General features: G+C 58.9%; 2 protein-coding genes across 2 annotated transcripts; one reads left to right on the plus strand and one right to left on the minus strand.

Moving 5' to 3' along the window:
- Positions 1–3,687: 3,687 nt before the first annotated feature.
- VOLCADRAFT_108370 (uncharacterized protein) lies at positions 3,688–5,664 on the minus strand (the record flags this gene model as incomplete). Its single annotated transcript, XM_002958862.1, has 4 exons — positions 3,688–4,578; positions 4,615–4,927; positions 5,117–5,265; positions 5,426–5,664. The coding sequence occupies 4 exons, from the start codon at positions 5,662–5,664 to the stop codon at positions 4,230–4,232; spliced, it is 1,050 nt and encodes a 349-aa protein (XP_002958908.1). The 3' UTR covers positions 3,688–4,229.
- A 2,191-nt stretch (positions 5,665–7,855) lies between these two features.
- On the plus strand, positions 7,856–12,997 carry VOLCADRAFT_108371 (uncharacterized protein; the record flags this gene model as incomplete). The annotated part of the gene is made up of 8 exons (XM_002958846.1): positions 7,856–8,576; positions 8,752–8,893; positions 9,048–9,348; positions 10,314–10,678; positions 10,779–11,205; positions 11,295–11,464; positions 12,545–12,825; positions 12,879–12,997. 8 exons carry the CDS (start codon positions 7,856–7,858, stop codon positions 12,995–12,997), a joined length of 2,526 nt encoding a protein of 841 aa, XP_002958892.1.
- Between the last annotated feature and the right edge of the window lie 315 nt (positions 12,998–13,312).

The following is a 13,312-nucleotide window of genomic DNA, read 5'->3' on the forward strand; positions in this document are numbered from 1 at the left end:
TCACACACATCCATATGCACTCGCTGCAAAACACGGTTTGCTGCATTCCCAGACGGAGGAAAAGACGCGCGGGTATGCTTGGCCTTCACACACGGCTCACAGATACTCTTTTCCTTCACCTTCTCCCGGATTTCAGCCGCGCTCAGGCCCATACCAGTGACCATTTCATCAGACACGAGCTTCTCTAAATTACCGTACCCTAGGTGTCCGAACCTACGATGCCAAAGCTCCGCAGATTCAGACAAGACCGCCAGGGTTTGAACACACTCCCCCTGGCCCAAACGGGTCGCCTTTAGGTAGTAATGGGTGCCCACCCGCACACACGGGATTTGCTCCCCGTACTCCCACTCCAGGCTTGCGTATTTCCTTATCCGCGGGCCTAGGCTGACAAGACGTTTCGGCCGCCTAATCACAGCAACCGGCCCACGAAAATCCACGTGGTAACCCTTCAGACCTAGTTCGCCTACCGAAATCAGCTTGTGACCTAATCCCGGCGCATGATACACATTCTTTAGGGTAATCTTAATCTTGCCATTGTCTCCCTCTGCTTCTAGCAGGACGGTACCCACTCCAACCGTCTTGCAAATCGCACCCGCCACACCTTCTAGGACTATGCCGTCCGTGAGCGGTACGTACTCGCTGAAGTCCGACCGGTCGTCCGTAACATGGACGGCCGCGGCCGAGTCCACTTTCCAAGCCAGCTTGGCGAGCGACTTCTCAGCTGTTGCCTGGATTTCCTTGGCTTCGGAGGTGGTGGAGGTGGTTAGGGCCATTACCAGCTGCTTGCTGCATCGGTTGTTGCCCCTGTTGTTGCCTCTTGTGACGAGCGGGCACTGAGACTTGATATGCCCCAGGACACCACATTTATGGCACTTATGGGTAGCGTAGGGGTTGATGGAAACATCAGGCCCGCCAGAGCTGGTACTCGCCCCGACGTTGACATTTCCCTGGCCTTTACCGGCTCCACTACGGTAGTCGCCACCGAAGCCACGGTGGCCTACCCCACTGCTCCGGCTGCTAAACGCCAGGGCCTCGGCCTGGGCCCACTCTGCGTTGTTGTCACCTTGCATCCGCTCCGCCAGGAGTAGAGCGGCCTTGATTTCCGAAAGCTTCATGTCGCTTGGCGGCTTGGCAGCAAAAAGCGTCTGCTGCATTTGGAATTTCTTATGCAAACCACCCAAGATAGCCAGGGCGAATTGGCAGTCGTCGGTCTTCGAGCCCACTGCAACCATTTGCTCGCGCAGATCCTCTGCTTCCTCGAAGTAATCAACAACGGACTGGCCTGTCCGTTGCTTCAGGTTGCTAAATTTCTGCTTTATGAACAAAATGTTCGCTCCGATCTCAGACACGCATTCGGCGCGGATCGCATCCCACGCTGCGGCAGAGTCGGCTGCTTGATCGATCAGCCTGTGAAAACGGGGCACCGTATATTTCACCAGCTGCGATTTTGCCTTCATGGACTTGTCGGCGACGGCGCTCGGCAGGTCTGCTGCCTCGTCCCACAAGTCCTTGCCGGCCAAACAGTACTTCATGGCCGTCCGCCAGCGAAAATAGTTGGCGTAGCTATCTAATCGCTCTACATCATTATCCTTCCCCATACTTGTCCTATCTCCAGAGAGTTGCTAAGCCAGCAAGTTCGGACACAGTACTTAAGCAAAACGCTCGCTCGCTTGCCGCGGCGGCTCGGGGCTCATAACCTGTTAAGATATAGGCGAGTGGAACTGTGTAGGTAAAGCCAACCTCAACCGTTACAGGTATCACAGAACAAACTTTCAGTCAGAACATCATCTCCTTTATACCAAACATTCCATCTTATCTGTCGTACAGCCGTTAGTGTTCTGGCCGGAAGTCAACACCACCACCTAGATGTGCGCACTGCGTTCCTCAACGGGACGCTGGAGGAGGTGATTTATTGTGACCAACCGCCTGGTTTTGAAACGGGTGGCGCAGGTATGAAGTGTCTGTTGCGGAAAGCGTTGTACGGTTTACGTCAGGCAGGCAGAGCTTGGCACCAGAAGTTGCGGGAAACGCTGGAGGCTATTGGTTTCAAGGTTTCTAATGCGGATCCCAGCTTCTTTACGCTGGAAGAGCAGTCATTTGTGGTGTGGCTATACGCTCACGTAGACGACTTGCTAGTCGCGAGCAACAAAAGCGAGGAAATAGCCCGTATAAAGCAAGAGTTGAAGGCTGAGTTTGACCTCCGTGATTTGGGGGAGGTGTCGTTCTTTTTGGGTATGGAGATCAGTCGGAGCAAGGAGCTAGGCGAGGTCAAAATCTCGCAGCAGCGGTATACGGCCGAATTGTTGGCCAAGTTCGGGATGGAGGATGCAGTTCCTAAGTCGGTTCCTATGACGCCAAGTCTAGTTTTGAGCCGTACTAGTGATATCGATCAGGTATTGTTGGATGCAACGCGCTACCGAGAGTTAATTGGGGTTGAATGTATCTGGCAGTGTGCACGCGTCCTGATATCGCGCATGCTGTGTTTAAGTTAGCGCGGTATATGTCTGAGCCGGCGAAGGCTCACTGGGAGGCTGCTAAGGATATCCTGAGATATCTGAAGGGGACTGCGAGTTTCGGTTTATGTTTTGCCAGGGACAGCAAGGCAATTGAGGGTTATGCCGATGCGGATTGGGCAGTGGATCGAGACAACCGCCGTTCGACAACTGGATATGCCTTTATCCTTGGCGGTGGAGCCGTCAGCTGGAAGAGTCGGTTGCAACCGACTGTAGCAGCATCGACTGTGGAGGCCGAGTATATGGCGGCGTCCCTAGCTACTCGCGAAGCGCTCTGGCTGAGGAAACTTCTGCCCGAGTTTGGGTGTGAGATCGACGTGATGCGTATCTGGGGTGACAACCAGGGAGCATTAAGTTTGATAAAGAATCCGATTGTTTCGGAACGTGCGAAGCACATCGATGTGATTCATCATTTTGTGCGTGAGAGGGTATCTATGGGGCAGGTGAAGTTTGAGTACTGTCCCACTACCAGCATGGTAGCGGATATCCTCACGAAGCCGTTACCGGAAGGGAAGTTCGTGCAGTTTCGAGAAGGGCTGGGTGTTCGTTGAGTTGGATTCGCCCGAGTGTTCCGTCCGAGGGGGAGTGTTGACTTCCGGCCAGAACACTAACGGCTGTACGACAGATAAGATGGAATGTTTGGTATAAAGGAGATGATGTTCTGACTGAAAGTTTGTTCTGTGATACCTGTAACGGTTGAGGTTGGCTTTACCTACACAGTTCCACTCGCCTATATCTTAACACTTCGTTGTTTGCCGAATTAATACTCGCTGCTACTTCCTTAAATATCTTGATAAAAAAAACAATTAAGGTATGCCGGGAGTAAAATAACAGTGATGTCAGTGACCAGATCGTATTCTTCCTGTAACGTACAAGTGTACGAGTTTCGCATACGGGCTCGGGTTTTTAGGTCATATGAAGAGTTTATGAAGGAAATACGAAGAAAGTCCTGATGGCTTTGATTTTTTCTCTCTCGTGCAACGATATGAGTAGTGAGTAATCTGTTCACTGACTCATTATTATGTACGTCCAACGAGGAGGGTCCTTGTGAAGCAGCTGCCCGCGTTTCCAAAGGCTGTATGTTGGAGGATTGTGAGGTGCGCAAGGACATGTGCCAGGACGGGATGTGGGGCCAGGATGGAGAGGCAGGCGCAGCAGCAGAAGGGAATGTGATGGTTGCACACGAGTCTTACACGGCGTTTGGCGCACGGCGCAATGTACTTGCAGTCAGTCGTTGCGGGCGCGAGATTGCCAGAAGCACAGGAACTACAACCCGAAGAAAAGAACAGCAGCACAGGTACAGCGCGCGTACATGACACCTCCGTCGTTTCTGTGCCGAGAAGGAGGAACAAAGGAGAAGTCCTAGAGTAAAGATCCTTATTGCGCGTGGATGGCCATGCCGGAACAGTGGAAAGGATGGGTGCTTTGCACGCGGCCAACTTGCCCCCGAGCATTCGAAGAGCGGACATACGGAGAAGCGCAAGGAGCCCCCCCCTATCCTCAAACCTCACGCAATAGACCATCCCAAGCGCTGCCGTCCGTAAGGGCAGCAGATTCCGTACACACACGAGTTAAGGTCGGAAAAGTATGCACCGGGAATGAAGGCCTAAGGGTGATCGTGCCCTAATGAAACAGCACTGCTCAAGGTCGGGAAGCGTAACGCTGAATTCGCGCGACCCAATCCGTCAAGCGCGTGGCGTCCAGGTGCTGTGTGGGCTAGGCGAGCGTGTCTGGGGCGTCATCATCATTGTCTTGGGCTGTGACGGCGGTGGGCGTGTGGGCGCTGCCCGCGCGTTGCCGCCTCATCGCGTAGAAGGCCGGGCTGGCGGAAGGCGGCCCGCACAGCACATTGTAGCCGCCTGGCCCCCGAGCCTTGAACTGCGCGATGTAGAAGGCCTCCATCCGTTGGGCCAGTGCAGGATTGGCGGTGGACATGAGGCGCGTGAGCGAGAAGTGGTCATGGAAGGGTTGGTAGCGGCTGGCGTCCTCCTTCATCCGGCTGGGTGGGTTGCGGGCATGAGCCTGGAAGCGACGTTGAGGGTCCCGGGACTGGCCGACATACACTCTGCCGGTGGGAGCGCACGTGATGGTATACAGTCACGTGCGGGGGGAGGCACTGGAATCTGGCTCGGCGGGGCTGCTTGCGGCTCGCTTGGCTGGCGTGGTTGTGGTCAGGAGGGCGCCCGACGCTCGCGCCTGCTGCGCGGCCGTCAGCACCGAGCGCGCGAAGTCCTGGTCCGTCTTGAGGACGGTGCCCGCGTCCATGCCGTAGTCATAAATAAGCTCTATTGCGGTATCAGCTCGCAGGCTGCCGGCAGCCGCGATCCATAGCTGCATGACCTCCGCATGCGTCGCGGTCGCACGGTCCGGCATGTCGCCTTCGTGTATTGCCGCCGTGATGTTGTACAAGTACGCTGCAGGGGCAGGGAGGGAGGGAGGGTGGATGTGAGGTTGGCGGGATGTCGGGAGGGAAGTGGAGGCATGGAGGGGCGAGGCGTGACAGGAAGGGATGCCGTGGCCACATGGCTGGACACTTGGAGAGCGGGCACGGGGCACGGCAGCGGGTGCAAGCGAGGAATGGGCGGCAAGGCAGCACGACTCACTGCTGGCGGGCTTGACGTGGTGCTGCTCCAGGAACTCGTCCCTGTACTTTCGGGCCTCGGCCAGGAGCACGTTGAACTCTGCATTTGTGTGGTTAGCGCGCAGGACGTCCTCGCCGTGACAACCCATGCTTGCCAAGAGCAGCTGCTGCCTGACGGAACGAGGGGCAGCAGCAGGGCGTGTCAGGATGCTGGAAGCACGGGACAGGCAGAGTGGAGCAGGAGTGGCGCGCAGCAGGAGTGGCAAGCGTGCTGTCTGGCAGGGTGCGGCGCGGCAAGGCGGCAAGTAGCAACGGAAGATGAGGCGCATACTTGAAAGACAGCGGCCGTTTCGGCACCCCGGATGGCGTGGAGCGAGCGCGGCCTCCGCCCGTTGGCGACGCCGCTGCTAGTTGCGCCCACAGGTCGGCGATGTGGACAGGCGGCTTGGATGACGCGCCGGCGGAAGAGCCCGACGGCACGCTCGGCGAAGGCGCGCCGTAAGCGCCCAAGTCGGTGGGCGGAAGGGACTGTTGCGGGAGTTGGGATGGGCGAGCCAGTTTGGGAGGCATGTTGATCGTGGTTACCAAAGTAGAAGTGGGGTCAGCGAAGCGAGAGGCTGGCTGGCTGCCGACCGCGAAAGCGAGTTCGGTATATAAGCTTAAAAATGGAAACAGGAGAATGTATGGAATGGAAGGCGAGACAGGCCTGCATTTATACAAGTCGCGGCGACGTACGAACCGGACGCTTGAAGGGGGCGGGGCGAATCGGCAGGGCGCCGGAGGAGTCGGTACGTCTTCGCATGGTGAGCATGGGCGTCGGCAGCTGCGGTAACGGGTGGGGCGCTGGGACAAGTGGAATGCGGCAATGAAAAAAGCGCCATGGAAATGGCAGGCGGACAAGCGGAAATGTGAAAGCGGCGTGTTGCTTTCAGCACATCGAACAGCGGTTGCATTCCAGGTGCGGCGTGCAGGTCGCCCGCTCGTCGGTGAAGGCGAGCTCGGACAGGATTGGGGTGTAAAGTATGGAATGAATCAAGGTGCGCTAGGAGGTGAGGAGACGGGACAGGGGTCATGGTGCTGACGGCGCTGCGCAAGTGCATGGACGTGAATAAACTTTCTGAAAGGGGCTATGTTACGAAGCGCGATAGATGCCCGCGGCCGGCGAAGAGTCCCCGGCCGGCCAGCCAAGACGGAATCGTTCAGTTTTTAGCGGCGTGTTGCTCCCAGCACAGCGAAAAGCTGTTGTATTCCAGGAGCGGCGTGCAGCTCGCCCGCTCAGATGAGAACGAGAGGTCGGACAGGAAAGGGGTGTAAAGAATGGAACGAATCAAAGTGCGCTTGGTGGTGAGGAGACGGGGCTGGGGACATGGTGCTGACGGCGCTGCGCAAGTGCATGGACGTGAATAATTTTTCGGAAAGGGGCTATGTTATGAAGCGCGAATGTGATGCTCGCGGCCGGCGAAAACGCCCGGGCCGGCCAGCCAAGACGGAATCGTTCATATTCATGGAAAGGCACGTCAACACCAGCCGGACGAAAGATGCAGGATGTCGGCTAGTATGCGCATTATTCATATCGTAATTGCAAACCGCACAATAAATGTGAAAGGCGTAAAACGTCAGGAGCCGCGATGCAGTGATTCGCGCAGTAATTCGGGGCGGGCACATGAAAGGGTGGCGCATGCGTGCAGCGGATGGAAGGACTGGCGAGGAGCAGGATGTCACGAAATGTGTCCATAGCGACGGGCGTGCGGCCGGTTGTCGAGGTCCATACGAAAGAGTAAAACAGCGGCAAACGGCTGTGCGCCCGCTGGCAGAAAGACGAACCGACCCAGCGAGCTGCGGGCGACACTGGGAAACGTACGCGGCGCGCGGTCCGGGGTGGTAGCTGAAAAGCCAGGACAGCCGAAAAGTCCGGTGCAGCAGTTGACGAAAAAGCTTGTAAACTGGCAAAAGCTCGTAGTGGGAAACAAGCGAATCGGGTTGTGGCAAGCCGGAACGGCCATGGCTGCTGTCAGACCACCTGGACGGGCGAGAGCGCGATCTGGCCACCTGGACATCCCGCGCAATGCTAGCGATCCAGAGCAGAACCAGGCAATTGGCAAAGAAGCACAAGCGGAAGAGAACGATGCGTCGCGGTATCCACGAATCCTGCAAAGCGCAATCCGGCCGTGTGCTGGCGGGCGAAGGCGAACAGTTGCAAAGAAGTTCCGGCGAGGCGGGCGAATGCCGCAACCGCGGCAACAGCGGGCGCAGCGCCGAGGAGGTGCATTGCGTGAGGTTCCGGGCAGGAGCTGAAGATGAGTGCACATGTAGACGAGACGGTAAGTCGGGCGAAGCGGCGGTAGGGACGTCGCGGAAGGCGGAGCGGTCGGCGGTGCTGTAGCCGCACAGGCAACGCCGGCGGACTCGTCCAGCGACGGAACGCCCGAAAAGGCACTGCACGTAGCGCGGGGTGCATATAAAGTGGAGTTGGCGCGTGACTAAAAAGCCAAAATCAACTGCGTGAGTCCAAGTGTTGTGCCTTTACAGAAAGGAAGTAGCGGAGTTCTGTACAGCCTGCTTGTTCGGCGACAGACGTTTGGCACTCCAGCGGCCACCTCGGGCAGTACTGTGTGGACGACAAGCTTAAACAAGCTTAAACAGCAAATTAAGGAATGGCAGTGAGTAACGTTCGCGGTTTCCAGCGCGCAATTCGCCGTTGGGCACACTGAACTGTTGGAGACGCTCGCAAGGCAAGGTGTGAGCAAGCTATCAGTTTGAAATGCTGCAGGCGGTGGCGAACGCGGATCTGGAGCGGCTGGCGCAGCTGGCGTCCGTAATGGACAACCACGCGACGACTCTGGCCGTGCTGCGCAATGTGGTATCAGCGGCTTGCCCAGAGGAGGTGAAGACCGTCCAGTACATCGCACAGGTGCACACGGAGGACGGGCAGGAGGCGAGGTCGGCGATGAGGGATGTGGCCGCGGCGGCCATGTTCGACATCATTCGGCGGCATGTCCTTCATGGCTGCGCCCTGGCACTCCCGCTCCGGGAATGCGTCGTGTTGCCCAGCGCGCGTGCCAACGAGATACTGCAGGGAACGCCGGCGGCATACGGCCGCGAGAAGCACGTGCCGTGCGGCGGCACGGCGATGGAGTTCATGCGCGGCAGCGTCCTGGGCATCGTCGTGCAGGTGTTGGCCAGCACGCGCGCGTGGGCTGCAGAGCAGGGATTGCTTCGGCGGGCGGAGCATGGTTCGCCCATTGGGGACGGGCTAGTGCTGGCGGGCGGCAGCATACATAACGCGCTGCAGCCCGCGTCACAGCGATTGTCGGTGGCGCAGGCCGACGCGGACGTTTTCGTGGTGGGTGCTGTCAGTGCTGCCGCAGGCGCGCGCATGGCGGCCCAGTTTTTGGAGGGCCTCGCGCATCGCGCGGAGGTGGTGCAGGACAGCTTGCTGCTGACGGAGCGCAGCGTCAGCGCGCTGTACGTGATACCACCAGGTGCGGCTGCGCAGCACCGCAGCAGCGAACGGGCTGGCAGATGCGGGGGCTGAAGCCGCTATGTGACATGAGGTTGTCTGAAATGGTTTGTTAACATGTGAGGGGGAACTCGAACGCCGTCAGCGTCTGCTAAAGGCTGTCCCGCGTCTTGTGCCCGCGATGCTGTGCCGTGCAGGTTGCGCTGACGCGGGACGTCGTCTTCGGGTGCAGGTGTGCCTGCGCTCGTATTTGTCAACATACCACGTCCTGAACAGCTTCGACTTGTGCGCCTGCAAAGTGGCGGCCCTGCCGACCGGCGCAATCGTGGCCCATCCACGGTAAGTGTGGCGCAGGGGCAAGGGCAGGTGGGGCGGAGCAGAGGCAAGCACGGGAAAAGACGGGGTGGCTTGTGCGCTATACGCTGAGTAGGCACATGTGGCACGTTCTGAACATGTGCTGAGACCGTGGCTGCTGCGCTGTTCATGTTGCCAGGTTTGTGTACGGCTGCGCACGTGGACGGGTGCAGCTGGTGCTGCCATGCCACCGTCAGCCGGCAACTGGCGCGCGCGTTGCCAAGTACTGGGAGCGCGGGTGGCTGTGCGAGGCAATTGACGAGGCCGACGAGGGTGTGCTGCACCCGCCTGCTGGGGCGTCGGAGTCGAGCATGGGCGGCAATGTCGTGGTCGTCCGTCCCACGACCTGTTCGACGACGGACCTGCTCCAGGTCGCCCTACCGCTCATGACATCGTGGGAGGCAGCTTCGGATGCGGAATGGCGTGTAGGCAAGGTGGCCGTGAGCGTGGTGCATTCCATGATGGGAGCCATGGTGGCGCTGCCGCACGTGAAATGGAAGCACATGGCGTTTAGGTGCACAGCGTGAGGGGCAGCCCGGCGCGAGTTTGGAACATCTGCTTTGCAGACAAGGGCGACAGTGTGCATCAGAGAGGCCATGCGACGGGAACTACCTTTTATACTGTTTACACTGGTGATACTGGTTATACCTGTTATAATGTTTATGTTTCCTACGCCGGAATGCGGGGTTGGGCATGTGTGGGGCGGCATCCGGAACATGTCGGTGTGTCGGGGGATGGACAGAGGTGCGGAATGCGATAGCTGCGCAGCAGCTGGGTGACTTGTGTAGGGACTTAGGGTGTTTTGTTGGATGTGTAGAAACATGTAGGTGCCGCTAGCGTAATTGCGTGGCCAGCGAACGGGCAGAGGGAGCACCATGTCAGTTCATTGGCGAGGAAACACAGACAGGCATGGTGTGTTGGATGTTTTCGCATCGCGAAGCCGCAAACTGTTGAACGCTAGTGTGCGTGTGCAAGGCATGAAGCGCTGTCATGTGGGCGCTGTGCTCGATGCGATGGCCGGGCGGCTGCAAGCTGCAGGGACATGGACGTGTGGCTCGACGCCGAATCTCCAACAAAAATGCAAGGAATATATGACAAGATGTGGTGTAGTGTCAGTGAGATTTTGGACGCCGGTCGGTGTGGTACGGCGCCGAACATGAAGATCTGATGTGGGGGCGTAGTGGCGAGCGGCCCATAATAGGAACGCGTCATATTGAAAGGGACCATGATGCGAAGGCGTTGCAAAGAGTCGAGGGACCCTGTAAGCGTTTGTGTTCTGCAAGCAATTGACTGAGTGTTGGCCGGTCACCAAAGCTCGGATCGCCAACCATTTCAGCCTTTGCCCATCGGCGATAGAATAGAACGGATTTGCACAAACAGCAGCATTCGCCCTGTGACATCATAGTTGCACGAAGCCCGCAGTGAAGTTGTGCCGCAGCGCGCCAAAGCGGTGATGGCCCGGCGTTGGGCCATCGCGGCGCTCACCGAGCTGCGGCCTCGCTTCGAGGACAATGAGGATTTTAACGCTCAGCTACCAGCGGGCAGTTCAGCGGACGGCTGCAAGTCGCTTGGCGAACTTGTGCGGCGCGACTTTTTTCCGCGCTTGAGGGCCGCTGCTGCTTCGGCCAGGGGCCGCGTGTTGTTTGTCTGCGACTGTGTTGTAGGACAGTTGCCAGGCGGCGACGCGTGCACAGGGCGGCTGGAAATGGATTGGCGGGGCTGCAAGGTCGTCGCAGCAGCGCACACGTGCAGCTGTGCAGCAAAGATTAGGTGAGGACCTGCATGTCCATTGGGAGGGTGCTGGCAGTGTGCTGCTGCAACCAAAGCTAGTGCCGGCCTAGAGAGAAGATGCTGCGCCCCATCTGTGCAGGCCAAACGAACGAGTGGCTGCCGGTGTGCAAGTGGACCGGCCTCTGGGGTGCGCCTCTGCAGTGTCGGTGCCAGACGGGATCCTGTGGTCCGACCAGCAGAACCCGTCGCTGCCGGCCAGCATGACGGACGTGCTGGGCTTGAGAGCGCGCGGCCGGCTGCTGGATGTGCTGCAGGTGGAGCTGGTTGCGGCAGAAACACGGGTGATGTTCACGCCGGTGCTGGGCCGGGTGCCAGTAAAGCACGGCGACCTGGCAACTATGCAAGGCAAGCTGCATGACATCACAGGTCCCACTCCGGTGGTGGTGTGCGGCACCGCCCCTCAGCTCAAGCGGGCTGCCGAGGTGGCGATGGGCGAGGTGCAAGTGGGGGCTGCCAAGCCAGCTTTGAACGGGCAGCAGGTCACCTTGCTGTTTGCAAAAGTGGAGGTGCGTGTAGTATGGGAAGAGGGTCATGCGTGGACCTGTGTTAGGGCCCTGTACAGTTTGGACACGACCTAACCGGTGCACGTGTGCAGGTGGACGACCCCGCCGCTGTGGATCTGGTCCGGTCCAAGGTGGATGCGCTCGACGTCGGCCAGCTGTGGAGCAAGCTGTCTCGGCATAAAGCAGCAGGCAGTGCTATGCACAAGGTGGACATGGTTGGAAAAGCATACATCGCTACCGACAGGAGCAACATTGCCGGATGGTAAGGCAAGGAGGGTGATTTGCAAGGTGCAGCAGGCCTGGAGTGGAATGCGATGAGGGTGTGGCAGGCAGGGTTCATCGGTGATGCAACAGGTCGGGCGTTTCCAGAGTGGGCGGGGCAGCGAGGCATTCACAGGGGATGTGCCTGGCGTGCATTGTGATGGGCCAGCAGCCTTGTGCAGGCTGTGCACCCCATCTGTGCGTGCTGGGTGACCAGGTGTGTGGGGTGCAGTCAGGGAGCCAGCGCTTCTTACAGGCGTCTGATCCTCCATGTCTGTATTCCGGCAGCCTTGTTTTGGAAGACTGGCACTGCGTGGCTGCAAACTGCGAGAAGCATGCTGTGGAGGGCGGGCTGGCGCATGGGGATGTGCATGGGCTGCTGCTGGATGGGCCACCAACCTTGTGCAGGCTGTGCACCCCAGCTGGGTGGCCAGGGTACATGAGGCCTGCGTGGTGCAGTAGGCCAGCCAGTGCCACTGTACAGGTATCGGATCCTCTGCCACTGCATCCTGGCAGGCTGTTGTAGTAGCAGGATGTACAGCAGGCCTGTTATGCAACGGTAGCTGGCAGTGGAGGGAGGGCATGTGTGGGGGATGCGCCTGGTGTACGCCTAGATAGGCCACAAGCCTTGTACAGGCTGTGCACCCTATCCGGGCTGTACTGGATTGACCAGGAGTGTGCAGTGCAGCGGGTGAGCCAGCGCCTCCTACAGGCGTTTGTCCCTCTGCCCCTGCATTGCGGCAGGCTTTTGTGGGATGGGTTGCATGGAGGGGCTGCAACATGCGAGATGGAAACGGAATCGCGAGCATGGACTGAGAGGTGCTGTGATGTGTCTGCAGGTACGCGCCAATGCGCCAGCGTGATGCCGAGTGCCTCCAACCTGGCATATGCTATTCGGCCGCCACCCAGCTGGCCGAAGCCATCTACACCATGGCTGCAAAGTACTTTCCATGCATGGCGGCGCTCAGGCAAGTTGACGCGCAAGGCAGGGTGCATCCTAGGCAGGGCTGGTGGTCTGGGATGGCAGCCTGGCATGGTGTGAAGCTGCGGCATGCATCTTATGTCTTGCTCATGGCTGCAGGGAGAAGCTGGTGACATCGTTTGCCGCGTGCTATCTGCTGGGCGGCACACCTTTCAACCTGGTGGCGCGTACAAGCAATCAAGGGGTGCAGCTGCACTTGGATGGTGGAGACGGACCGCTGTCAGTGATCCTGTGGTTGCCAGCTGGGCGTGGGACCTTGCAAGGCGGGGCCTTTTGTGTGCCTAGCCTAGGCCTGCAGCTGCTGCTGAACATGACCCTGGTCGTGCTGGCGGCTGGCGCTTTGGAGCACGGCACCATCGCGCCAGTGGTACCGCCTGGCAGTGAGGCAGTGCGGATGGGCTTGTCTGCATTTGTGCGGCCCTGGGATGTGCAGCAGCTGCTGGCGCGTGCTGCAAAGGCTGGCGGGTCCCAGGAGCTGCAAGCCATGCAGGCGCAGGTGCAAGAGAGGCTGATGCAGGCAAAGACTGCTTGCAGCCGTGCGGCAGTACGTGAGGCTGCCAAGGCAGGGCGTGCAGCTGTGGATGCATTGCCGGGCGGAGCTGCTCTAGACGGGTTGTTTGAGGGCTGGCAGGCGCCTTGTGAGGCGGTGGGGCTGCAACATTACAACTTTCTCACGTGGCGCAATTTCTGATGTGGGCAGGGACAGGCCACAGGATGGTTACAGTCGTGCCCGTCCAGATGGGCAGATGGGCGTGCATCTGTGTAGGACCAAAGTGCTCTTCAAATGGCACAGCGTCAGTGGTGGCCACATAGGCGCAGGACATGCATCAGACATGGCAGAGGCTCGGATGATAGCAGGGGGGCTTG

Source organism: Volvox carteri, assembly GCF_000143455.1.
Source record: "Volvox carteri f. nagariensis unplaced genomic scaffold VOLCAscaffold_109, whole genome shotgun sequence".
NCBI lineage: Eukaryota > Viridiplantae > Chlorophyta > Chlorophyceae > Chlamydomonadales > Volvocaceae > Volvox > Volvox carteri.